This window comes from Rhincodon typus, chromosome 36 (genome assembly GCF_021869965.1).
Source record: "Rhincodon typus isolate 14 chromosome 36, sRhiTyp1.1, whole genome shotgun sequence".
In the NCBI taxonomy this organism is placed as follows: Eukaryota; Metazoa; Chordata; class Chondrichthyes; order Orectolobiformes; family Rhincodontidae; genus Rhincodon; species Rhincodon typus.
The window spans coordinates 18,932,792-18,946,048 of NC_063367.1; the positions used below are offsets into that span (position 1 = coordinate 18,932,792).

The 13,257-nt window shown below is 46.1% G+C and overlaps 1 protein-coding gene across 2 annotated transcripts in view; it reads left to right on the top strand.

Annotated features, from left to right (window-relative positions):
- The window catches only part of zgc:158464 (uncharacterized protein LOC791139 homolog), a 135,850-nt gene that overhangs the window by 8,670 nt on the left and 113,923 nt on the right, over window positions 1–13,257 (top strand). For both annotated transcript variants that reach the window (XM_048617145.1, XM_048617144.1), the window contains exon 2: window positions 10,802–10,931. In XM_048617145.1, the coding sequence (XP_048473102.1) occupies window positions 10,802–10,931 (130 nt within the window). The remainder of the gene's footprint in view (window positions 1–10,801; window positions 10,932–13,257) is intronic.

Genomic DNA, 13,257 nt, shown 5'->3' on the forward strand with positions numbered 1-13,257 from the left:
ACTCCCAGGACAGGGACAGCACAGGGTTAGATGCACTGTAAAACTTCTTCTACCTTTGGGGAAGGAAAGTGCCATCCTTACCTGATCTGGCCTACATGGAGTCCAGAGCCACAGCAATGTGGATGACTCTTAACCGTCTTCTGGGGAATTAAGGATGGACAATAAATGCTGGCATAGCCAGCAACTCCCAAATCCTGTGAATGAATAAAACACTGTCCCTATCAAACACTCCAAGCACAGGGACAGCACGGGGTTAGATATAAAGTGAAGCCCCCTCAACACTATCTCCATCAATCAATTCCAATAGCATTGTGGGAAATTTGCCCGACCATAGCAGAAATGCTGAAGCCGATTGTGTCTTTTGGCTGTGTGCCACACCGAGAACAACAAACTAGACACAACCGAAGGATCAAAGCTGGACCCTCCTTCTGCTGGTAGACTTGGCACCAGTCTGGGCAGTGCCATTGGGTGTGTCCTCACCCCTTGTGTTCAGTTGCAGCTGAGTGATTAAACTCCCTGCAAAGCAGAGATAGGCAGTTGGCCCTTTGCGGACTATAGAAACTTTATTCAAACAGAACATTGTTTTGGCACACCAACCTTGCTGTAAAAATAAGTTCTGATTTGACTGTGCATGTTATAACTGAAGCACAGAAAAACAGAATGCTGTATATCACGATTTAGCATCCATCAGGGAGTTCACTCACAGTGAGTATGATTGCATCTGGTTCTTACAGAGCAGTCTAACTCTCACTGTTGTTACACCCCAGCCTCCTGTCAAGCCACAGAGACAAGGAGCAATCAGGATTTCGATTCTCCTGTCCTGACCCTGTCTGTTTTGAATTGGCTGTTTTCACTGGGGACTGCACCTGCCTTGGGGATATTATGTTTGGTTGGAATGTTCCCAAGGTGACAGACAGCCAGTCTGTTAGCCAGGGTGCCCAATCCTGACCTGCTATCCTGTGACTGCTGCCAGGAAATACAAAGCAGGAAAAGGCCGTGATACTGTCAGTAGTTCAGTAGCTAACATCAGTACTCCCTCAACACAATTCCATCAAATCTCTCCAGGCAGATGCAACACAGGGTTAGAAACAGAGTGAAGTCCTTCTACACTGTACCCATCAAACATTGCCAGGACAGAGACAGCATTGTTCTAGAGTAAAGCTACCTCTACTCCTTTAATAAAGAAAATAAAGATCTTGCTAGTCTCGTTAAAACCAAAAATAGAGTACCCTCGACACAGTCCCACATCAAACACTCCCAGGACAGGGACAGCACGAGGTTAGATACAGAGTAAAGCTCTCTCTACACTGTCCTCCATCAAACACTCCCAGGACAGGGACAGCACAGGAGTTAGATACAGAATAAAGCTTCTTGCATGTCTCAGCCCTAATATAGAGACAGTGGGGTCTGTAGCATACATGTTCCTAGTGACCACTCTGTGAAACACTTTTGAAATCCCTGGAATGAGGGTGAAATGCAGTCACTTAAACCTTTGATCCCAGCATCAAAGTGTGCAATAAACTGGGACCATTGGCACTTTGTCATGTATTCTGCTCTGCTCCCATCCCCCTGAGCTGTAATGTGAAGGGAGTGTATGAGACAAGAGAGTCCATTTCTGATGAAGGTGTTGAGAGCCAGAATTGCTGTTTGCATTTCCTGAGCCAGCATGTTGACCATCCATAGGCCCTCCGGCAGTGAAATGTTCTTTTTTTTGAAAGAAAGTGTTTGGCATTGTACAAATATCTCCCCAGGATCAGGAGAACTATAGAGCAGCACAGTGTAGAGTTACGGGAGGGGTCAGGCAGATCTCTTGCTACAGTGGCATTGGATCTGTTGGCTGAGCTCGGTGTATTGGATGTAGAATGATTTGCATGTCTTCACCAGGGTAATGTCAAGCCAGCTTGATTAACACTTTAGCATGTGAGTGTGCAATCTGTTTCCTTGCTGGGATCTTGGTGACTAATATAATTACAAGTGGCCTTATTGGTTTGTCACAGCCTCCTGTCTCCAATTCCTTGGGGAGTGAGCTAACTGTTCATCACATCCAGCTTGTGACACTGTTGGTTCTAGTCTGGCTGTGAGCATTTCTGCTTGAGGATATCGACCCGTTGTGCAGTGGGAGTAATATATGACCCCTGGTAAATGGTACATGTGATGGACAGATGAGTAAATCTCGCTGACTGCAGTACTGGAGCAGAGAACCCCTCAGATCTGAGCCTGTGAAGTCACTGTGGGCTACACTAGCCTCTGTGTCAGCTGTGAGCTACGTGTGGCCATGGTAAACAGTCAGGGCCCTCAGTCAATGAGGAGTTTTGAAACTAAAAGTCCTTGGGTTCTCTGCCATCCAGACTATTGGAGCCCACAGTCTGGGATGGGTGGGGGTGGGGGGTGTGGTGTGTGTGGGATGGACAGAGGCTTTGCCTGTCTGGCCTCTCCAATCCCTGGAAAAGAGCAGGATCCAATACAAAGCTGCCAATGGTCCCAGTTTATTGCACACTTTGATGCTGAGATCAAAGATTTAAGTGACTGCATTTTACCCACATTGTAGGGATTTTGAACAATGTTTCACAGGGTGGTCACCATGAACGTGCATACTGCAGATCACACTCTCCCTATATTAGGGCTGAGACACGTAGGTGAGACTTGAGGGAGCCTTGCTCTGTATCCAACCCCAGGGTGTTCTCCCTGGTATCATGGTCAGTGCTGTTTCCATCAAACCAACAACAGGGAAGAAAAGTATGTGCGGTTGTTATCAGCTTGCTGTTTGTTGGATCTTGCTGTGCATATTTTCGCTGCTACAGTTCCTGACTTTAGAGCCATGAAAGGAATTCAAAGCACTTTGGGGAAGTACCACCACTGTGAAAGGTGCTATGTAGATGGAAGTCATTTTTTGTAATGTTGGACTATATTTGGAGTCTGACTATATGAACCCAGTATGCTGTGTCACACAATTCCAACCATAATTCACATTACATCAGGATATAATTCCCTCTGGCGCCTGACTCATTCTAACACATCTATTTCATCATTCAGTGCCTCCTCTTTCTCTCCCCCTGTGGTCTTGCTGCACAGCCCACGTACCCAAGTGTTGGTTCTTAAGTGCACGATGATTCTGGGAGGCATTGATTCTGTTTGTGCCCTTGGAATGTTGCATGTGCACTGCCAACTGAGCCTTACCGAGGGTATCATCTGGCCAAACCTGTCCCTTGTCTCCAGTAGTGGTGCTGAGTCCAGTCTTCACATGCTGCCTTTGTTTAACATTTACATCACATAGAGATTGATGGTTGAGAAGGCAGTTAGCATGCCTGACTTCATTGCTCAGACCTTTGAGCATAGGAGTTGGGATGTTACATTGAGGTTGTACAAAACTTTGGTGAGGCCTCTTCTTGAGTACTGTGTCCAGTTCTGGTCGCCTTGTTATAGGAAGGATATTAATCTGGAGAGTGTTCAGAAGAGATTTACCGGGATGTTGCTGGGAATGGAGGGTTTGAGTTATAAGGAGATGCTGGATAGGCTGGGACTTTTTTCACTGGAGCATAGGAGGTTGAGAGGCAACCTTACAGAGGTTTATAAAATCATGAGGGGTACAGAAAAGATGAATGGCAGGTGTCTTTTCCCTAGGATAGGGGATTTCAAAACTAGGGGGCATATTTTTAAGGTGAGAGGAGTAAGATTTTAAAAAAGATGTAGGGGCAATTTTTTATTTTGCACAGTGGTTCATGTGTGAAATGAACTTCCAGAGGAAGTGATGGATGCAGATACAGTTAGAACATTTAAAAGACATTTAGATAAGTTCATGAATATGAAATGTTTGGAGGAATATGGGCCAAACGCAGGCAGGTGGGACTAGTTTAGTCTGGGATTATGGTCGGCATGGATTGGTTGGACCAAAGGGTCTGTTTCTGTGCTGCATGACTCTTTGACATGAGCTGATGCAGAGTCTGAACCCAGGAGAACTTTTAGCATGATACTGCACCAGAGAATACTTTTGTCTGTTTCTGTAAGCGATCTGGTGCAATGTGCTTTCTTTAAAAGTACTCCATTTCAGGATCTCGGGTTCTGCGGACTCAAAACATTAACTCTGTTCCACTATCCACAGATGCTGCCAGACCTGCTGAGTTTCGCCAGCACTTTCTGCTTTTGTTCCATTTCAGGCATTCTGTATTACTCTGAAGCTTGGGGCATCTCTTGCTGTGCCTCATCAGCTTCCTCTGAGGGAGACACTTGGCAAGCAGTCCTCCTCTTCCACACTGCATGTGCAGTCCCACATCAGAGACGGTCTACCCAGACACTGTAACGTAGGAGATGGTGGTGTCATGGTAATATCACTGGCCTGGTAATCCAGACACAAAGCCTAATACATTGAGAACTTGTGTTCAAATCTGACCATGACAGTTTATTGGCCCGCTCATTGCGCAGTGTTAGTATCCCTACCCCTGGACTGCGAGGCCTAGGCTCAATTCCCACCTGCTCCAGAGGTGTGTAATAACATCTCTGAACAGGTTGATTGGAAAAATAGGTTAAATTGGTAAAAAAAAATTGTGGAATTTTCATTCAGTTAATAAAACCAGGAATAACAAGTGAGTGCCAGTGATGGCGACTCTATCATCAATTATTCAGAAAACCCCATCTGGTTCCAACATGTCTTTTAGGGAAGGAAACTGCCAACCATACCTGGTCTGGCCTACACTTGTCTCCAGACCCACAGCAATGTGGCTGACTCTGAACTGGCTGAGCAAGGCACTCCCTTCAAGGGCAATTAGGGACAGGCAACAAATGCCAGCCTTGCTAGTGATGCTGGCATCTTGTGAAATAATAAAAGAAGAAAATCCCAGGCTGGATTTGAGAAAGAGAGAGAGAGATAATCTATTGAGAAAGAGAATCTAGGATGGGGAGGATCGGAGTCTACCATGTCTTTGTTTCTACAGAGACTTGGGGATCCCAAATCCCCTCACCTCTCACCACCTCCTTCCAACATCCATGATTCCTCCACCTCCCCCCTCCCTTCCCCCACCACTTTGCAAAGGTTTAGGGATCGAGTGAAATTTTGTGAAGGTGGGTGTCTTGGCCTAGTAATAGTCGGTGTGTGTTTAATCTGGGGATAGTCCTCCTTCCTGTTGATCCTCTGGAATAATATGTTTTGTTAATGTGGCAGGCTTTAACCAATAAGGAAATTGCCTGATCTCTGTGTAACCTGCTCAAGACGATTGCCACTTGTTTAAAGCTGCTGCAGATAGTGCTGTCATTCTCTCAGCCCCTGCAGCAGGTACTCTAGAGACTGGGAAGCTCAGTCAAAGGCACTGAGAGTGCTCAAGGCAGTGGCTATACCAACCCAGTTTAATATTCCCCCTTCTTCGTTCATCTCTCTACCTGTCAGCTCCTTGTTGGGGTCTAGTTCAGTGGGCACTTAAACTGCAGTGTCTGCGGGCATCCATTACAGTGTTTTCTGAGAGTGAATGTGGATGGGCTGTTCAACTCTGCAAGCATCACAATTGAGGCAGTTGGGATATATGAGACAGAAGTGCAGACTCCGAGAAAAGGGGCATGGGACAAACATTAATTATTTAGATGTCGGAAAGTGTTAAAGAGAGAAACCCAAGATTGGAGTCACAGTGATAGATGTTGATCTACAGATAGAGAGGCAGAATAACAGGGAGAGAGGGGGGATGGAAAGCACAGACAATGTGTGTAAGAATGAACCACAAATGAAGAAATACAAACCGAATTGGAGAGGGCCATGTCGATGTAGACAGGGAGAGGAAAATCGCAGCACAAACTAATTTTGATTATTTATGATCATAGAAGAATGTGTTTTCAAAATGTGAAAAAGAAACAATCTTTTTGCTCCAGAAATTGAAAGGTCTCGTTCAGACATCAGAGTTAGATGTTTCAATTTCTCGGTGATATTATTCTCATTCTGATGCACAGTGTGTGTGTCTTGGTGTCTTTGTGTGTGTTTCATGTGAATAGGCAGATCCTATGTTTGTTTGTGCATGTTTGCAACCCCCTCTCTCTCTCCTTGTATTTGTGTGTCTATTTTTGCTCTTTGTGTGTCTCTGTTTCTCTCTCTCTCTCTCTCTGTGTCTCTCATTCTGTATATCTGTGTGTGTGTATGTCTCTCTCTCTCTCTCCCCATCTGTCCCTGTTTAACCTCTTCCTCCTTCCCCTCTCTCTGTGCTTCTCTGCCTCTTTCTGTCTGTCTCCCCCTCCCTCTCTGAGTTTCTGCCCCCTTCCTCTCTCCCTTTTCTCTCTCTGACTATCCCTCCCATTCTGACTGTGTCTGTTGGTCTGTTTCTTTCTGTAACTCTGTCCCCCCCTTTCTGACTGTGTCCCTCTCTGAGAGAAAGAGAGCTCTGAGAGAGACTCTGTCTCTGTCTCTCACTCTCTGCCCCACTGGCTCTCTTGTCTCTGTCCCTCTCTCCCATCTCTGTCCCTCTCTCTCCTGTCTCTGTCCCTCTCTGTCTCTGTTCTCACTCACCCCACCCCACCCCTGTCTCTCTGTCTCTGTCTGTGCCTGTGTGTGTGTGTTTAACTGGGAGCTGGAAACTGGCTGATTTTGAGTGCGGTTCCTTGGCTCACTGGGACTGTCAAAGCTGTGTGACTGGACTGACACTGGCCAGACAAGTGAAGTTAGTCTAAAAAGTATCGTAGAGAGCAGAGCTCAAGCGTGTGGAAATACACCGTGGGGATCTGTCAATGTCTGAACGTAACAGAGGGAGAGCCCAGGGAGAGTTTGAATCTGTGGCTCAGTTGACATGCTGGAGGAGTATTCCGACTTGTCCCTGAGATTGCTTGTGATTGACGGGCTGTAATTGATATTACTCCCCCGCCCCCCGCACACGCTCACAAGACAAAAGCTCATCTCGGCAGCTAACAGCGATTGACACATTGGCTGACATATCCAATTTCTTTCTCTCTCCAGAGCTGCGGGCATGTGTTCCTAAACTGGCTTTTCAGTCAGTTAATGGCCCACTCCCCCCACCTCACCCTGTTCCCAGGGGGACCCCGGCTGACAAAGGGTTGATTGTTCCTTCACCCCTGCTCGATGTTTGATATGTTTTGCTGGGGGCCCCCAGGGTGTGGAGGGTTGGCTAAGTCTCCACAAGGCCTGGGCATTTGGCCCGGGTGAGTGGTGACAGTGGGTACTGGGAGTGAGGGGCAAGGGCTGAACCCGACCTGGATAACCCCCAGACCTGGTAGCATCTATGTGTTTTATTTTCACCTTCCTGGTTTAGAATGAATGAAATGTCTTGCATTTAGATAGCGCCTTTTACACTCGCTGAACACCACAACGCACTTTTACGGTTGGCCGAGTATTTTGACGCATCCTTTCATGAGCAATGCAGCGATCAATTTGCGAACAGGAAGCTCCCACAAGCAGAAGCAGTGTGAAATGACCAGCAGGGATGTTGGGTAATGGGTGAATATATTTACCAGGGATTACCAGAGTGTCCCTCCTCTTCTGAAAGCAGGTGTGAGATCTCTTCAAGCCCAGGTAGGGCCTAGGTTTCCTTTCTTATCTGAAGAACAGCAACAATGCAGCACTCCCGCAGCACTTCAGCAGAGACCCAGCCTCAGTTATGTGCTGGAGTGGGACTTTAAGCCTCAACAATAAAAAAACAAGCAGCTGTGTAAGAGTCTTTAATGTAGCAAACAGCCAAAGGATCATTAACCCACAATTACCGATCTCGCGTGAGGCAGCTATCACTTAACCACTGTCATAGAGGATAGAATCCTTTCATAGAACCCTATGCTGTGGAAACAGGCCAATCAGCCCATCAAGTCTGCACCAACCCGCCAAAGGGCATTCCACCCTGTTCCTGTGACTCTGCATTTCCCATGGCTAACCCACCTAGCCGGCACATCCCTGGATACTATGGGCAATTTAACATGGCCAATCCACCCTAACCTACACATCATTGGACTGTGGGAGGAAACTGAAGCACCCGGAGAAAACCCACGCAGACACGGGGAGAATGTGCTAACTCCACACAGACCCACTGAAGGGCATCAGCTCAGTTGCCGCCCTGCTTGAGTTGGCATGAACTGGGAAGGATGCCTACCTTGCTGCAGTTCAGTTAGTGTGGGCGCTATTTGGCGCACAAGGCAGAATGATGGCCCTGGGCTCTGACCAGGTCAGTGTATTCGATGTTTAATTCTTGCTGGGAGTGGTGTGTGAGGGTGTGACTGGGCTGAGTCCTATCCATCCATAATCAATAGTCTGCCGGCTTCGTCCCTTCAGGCTGGAGTCACAGAACAAACAGCTTAATAGATCAGACAGAGTTGGTGGAGATAGATAACAATGTCACTGTGTCAAGGTGATGGGGGTGGAGGGGCTTGGCACCAATATTCATTGACCACTGCTCCACAGAAACAGAGCTGGAGAGAATCAGAGGGAAGGAGAGAGTCAGAGATAATGATGACGGAAGAGTGGAAATTAGATTTCCAAGATCTGCCATATTTTGTTTTTGTGGCACCTTCAGTTTTTTTCAATTCATTTATGAGATGTGGGAATCCCTAGCCAGGCTAGCACCTGATAACTTTCCTTAATAGCCCTTGAGGGTCAGCAGGTTGGTGTGATTCCTAATAGCTTGTTTTGATTTGATTTTGATTTTATTACCACATGTTCTGACGTATAGGCGTACAGTGAATATTGTATAATGTCGCCACACATCTTGGGAAAAGTACCTGGCCACAGAATCTTGAGAAAAAGTTAGAAAGAAAGAACACAGTTAAAAGTTAAAGGTTGCTGTAATTATAGTATGGTGTAAAACATACGAAATAAGGTTAAAAGTTACACATTGCAGGCCTTCTCAGTTTTAAGTGGAAAATAAACAAACAAAACTGAAAGTTCAAACATTACAGTCTTTCTTCAGTGCTGAGCCATGGTGGGACCTCCCTTCTAGGAATTCATTTCGAGACCAGAAGTTCACGCTGAAGCCGTGCTGGTTTTGATGTCCAATACAAGTGGATTTCTTAGACATTTCAGAGGGCAGTTAAGAGACAGTCATATTGCTATGAGAATGCCATCATGTATAGGTCAGACCAAGTATGGAAAACAGATTTCCCTCCTCAAAGGATATCGATGAACCAGACAGGTTTTTACGCCTCTACAGTCGTTTCATTGTCACTGCCTTTTATTAATTCCACATTTAATTAAATTTAAATTCTTGTACTGTGAAAGTTGTTTAAGTGTCTCCTGATCGTTGGCCCAGGCCTTGGGAATACTCATCCACTGTAGCTCTCTCTATTTGAGAAATGTCGGTGGCATCCTCAGCCCATTTCCCCAAAATATAGACAAAATCTTCAGGGCTGGGTGGGCGAGACAATGCAGCAAAGTTCAGTTTGCCAAGCAGGGACAGGAGTAAATGGGCAAAATACAATCAGTGCCTTTTTTTTGCCCTTAACCTCCTGCCGAAAACTGAAAGGGAATCAGTGTAGGAGTGGGGTTTGCTTTTCCAGCCAGCAAACGCTGGGTGTTTTCCTTCCTGTGGCTGGAAAATGAAATTTCCTGACTTCTCCTCTCCACCTTCCAGCTGTCTCATCACTCGTCCTGTTTTATGCAGTTTGGACCCTACGCCCTGTGTTCGGAAAGCTTCTGAATTTAATTCTCAGGAACACCCTACAGGTCGTGACCCTGCCTGTGCAAACGTAGGTTTGAGATGCTCTCAGTCTGTACCTGTGTGTGTCTTTCCTTTAACCAGCTTTCTTTGTTGTGCAATGAGCTGACAAAACCCCATCAATGAACCATTTCTCTTATCAGCCACTTGGTTTTACAGAAATTGACAATTGCTGGAAAAAGATACATGCTGTCAAAATGTCTTTGTCATGCAAACACCAGGACAAAATCACAAGGATACCAAACATGTAAGTGATAACACTTTGTACTGAATGAGAAGAGGGCTATTCTTCAAGGCATCACTCTGCATTCAGATTGCACTTGCCAACCATTCAGCAGTCTCTTCTCATCCAGGATAAATTGTTGTTCCCTTTATGATTTGGCATTCTTGCAATTCAGTCCTGATGAGTGCAAAATGAAAACTTTGACAGTACGTTGTTTTCTTTCAGCACTTCCCTTTCTCTTCACTAGGTTCCCTCCTCTCCTCGAACGCAGTTTTCTCACTTGCATTGTCCAGACTCTCGAGCTGTTTGAGTTTAGAAGCACCGGATTTCAGTTAGATGTCGGGTATTTTGTAATTGGGCTGAACGCCTCTGGGGTTTAGGAACTGAAGAAGAGAACTGACCCGTTATCCTGACTGTCAGTTGCTTCCCAGGCTGAGAAACAAGCATATGTGGGCACTGAGATCAGGGAGGAGTTACTGATTCTGATCAGAGCCAGATAGCCTGGGGTTTTGTAGTGCCCACTACCTGATCTGTTGATGGACCACCCGACCAAGACGTAGAACTTGAACATTTCCCAAGCCTGAGGATGACAGTTAAGGTGACAGAATAAGGTAGGCAGCATTGAAAGAATGAGAAAGATGGTACCCATGGTGATGAATCTGCTGTCACCTATTTTATTCCCTGTGTACTTGTGAGAGAAATTAACGATTATCTGCCAGTTCACTCTTGCCACGTATGTGTGTTGGTATCAAATGTTCGACCTCAACTTTATTTACACATTGCAATTTGTCACCTTTTACGAAGCTTCTCTCTCTACTTTATTGAGAGACTCTCAGTTCCTGGTGCCCACAGGCCGTGGAATACAGATTTTTAACACATTACAGAAACAATTACGCATTCAACGAGCGCTGAGTGTATAATGTGTCTCTTTTGTGTTTTAATTTGTGCCCGCTGACAGGTCATTATTCTCGAAGACTACGCTGATCCATTCGATGCTAAGCAGTCTGGTGTGACCCAGGTTGGACAGGAGAAAGTGACTGAGAATGATGGCTACATGGAACCTTATGAAGCCCAAAAAATGATGGCAGGTAATAAATGAATATATATTATAAAAGGTCATTTTGTACAGAGCTGAGCCTATAACGTTTCCAGGCGAGCTCTGTTTAATGTGGGCCAGTTTCGGTATTGAATTATAGTCTACCCACACTCTCCTTATTGCAATGCTTTGTTGGGTGGAATTGAGGTGGATTTACAATGAGTGAATAAAGCCAGGGGCAAGTATCTTGTCAGTTTTAACACCAACTTGCATTTATAAAGCACCCTATAATTTAGTAAAAGCATTTCAAGGTGTTCCACCTTGGAATATTATCGAGTATCTTCTGATACTGAGTCCCAAAGAAAGGCAAAAGCTTGGTCAAAGAGGTAGATTTTAAGAAGCATCTTGACGGGGGCCGGAAGAGAATTCCAGAACTGAGGACCCAGGTCGTTGCGCGCGTGGCCACCGGTAGTGGAGTGAGTAAAACCTCACTGACCAACCCCCACCCCGATCTCCTACCTACCAACCTCATCCCCGCCTCCTTGACCTCTCCGTCTTCCTTGGACTGACCAACCCCCACCCTAACTCCCCACCTGCACTCACTTTTACTGGCTCCATCCCTGTCTCCTTGACCTGTCCGTCTCCTCTCCATTCCTTTATCCACCTTCCATCCACCTCCCCCCCCCGCACCACCACTTCCTTATTTATTTCAGAATCCCCTTCTCCTCCCCCATTTCTGAAGAAGGGTCCAGACCCGAAACGTCAGCTTTCCTGCTCCTCTGATGCTGCTTGGCCTGCTATGTTCATCCAGCTCTACACCTTGTTATCTCAGATTCTCCAGCATCGGCTGTTCCTACTATCTTAAGTAAAACCCGGGATGTGTTCTGTACATTTGCTCCACCATTCATTTCTCCTTGCAAATGAGCGCGACCTCAGGATTGAGCACCGTGTTTTATAGTCGAACATAGAATCCCAGAATTGTCATGGGGCAGAAGATGATCATTGGGCCCATCACACCTGCAGTAGCACAGAAAGAGACCCTTTGGTCCAACCAGTTCATGTTGAACATAATCCCAAACTAAACTGGTCCCACCTGCCTGCTCCTGGCCCATATCCCTCCCAACCTTTCCTATTCATGTACTTATCCAAATGTCTTTTAAATATTGTAATTGTGCCCACATCCACCATTTCCTCAGGAAGTTCATTCCACACACGAACCACCCTCTGTGTAAAATATTTGCCTTCATGCCTTTTTTTAAATCTCTCTCCTCTCACCTTAAAAATGTGCCCTCTAGTCTTGAAACTACCCATCCTAGGGAAAGACAATTACCATTAACTCTATCTATACCACTCATGATTTTATAAACTTCTATAAGGTCACTTCTCAACCTCCTATACTCCAGTGAAAACAGTCCCAGCCTATCCAGCCTTTCCTTATAACTTAAACTTTCCATACCTGGCAACATCCTGGTAAATCTTCTCTGAATCCTCTCCAGCTTAATAATATCCTTCCTGTAACTGGGTGACAAGAACTGGGCACAATACTCCAGAAGAGGCCTCCCCAATGTTCTGTATAACCTCAACGTTACGTCCCAACTCCTATACTCAAAGGATTGAGCAATGAAGGCGAGCATGCTAAACACCTTTTTAACCACCCTGTCTATACATCAAGTGAGCACTATTACCTAGTGCCAATTTTTCCCCATACCCTCACACTCTATGTCTATTCAAATAATCATCCAATGCCCCAATGAACCTGCTTCCACATTTTCCAGACCATGTGTTTCATACCCGAAACTACTCACTGGGTGAAAAAGGGTTTTTCTCCCATCTCCCTTCCTGCTTTTGGCACATCACTTTAAAATATTGTGGGGTTGCACCTCATTCTAGGTCCTGAGCTTGGTGCAGGTCCAGATCACTTGGCTCCTCACTGTTTTAAACTCCCTCCCTGCTGGCTGCCTCATGTAGCTCCTATATTGTCAACTTCTCTGACTCTATTGCATCTGCAGTGCAAAGTGCTGTTTAGACACCAGCGGAATTCAGTCCCAAACTACTTTACCCCTGCAGCCAGCACCACCAGAAAATAGCTGGACTGTTCACCCATCTCCTTACTGGGATCCTGCTGTGCACGCTTTGGCTGCAGTACTTGTCTAGACGATAGGGTGACCGCAGTTTGGATGTGAAGATATTTTCCACTCGCAGGCATGCTGGAAATAGAAATATTTCTTGCCCTTTTTTTAAAAATTTATAACAATTTCTTGCCCTCTCTCACTCTCACACCCCCCTTCCCCCCGCTCTCCCGCCCCCCTCGCTCTCCCACCCTCCCGCCCCCCTCATTCTCGCCCCCCGACCCCTCACTCCCCCTCCCCTCCCCCCTC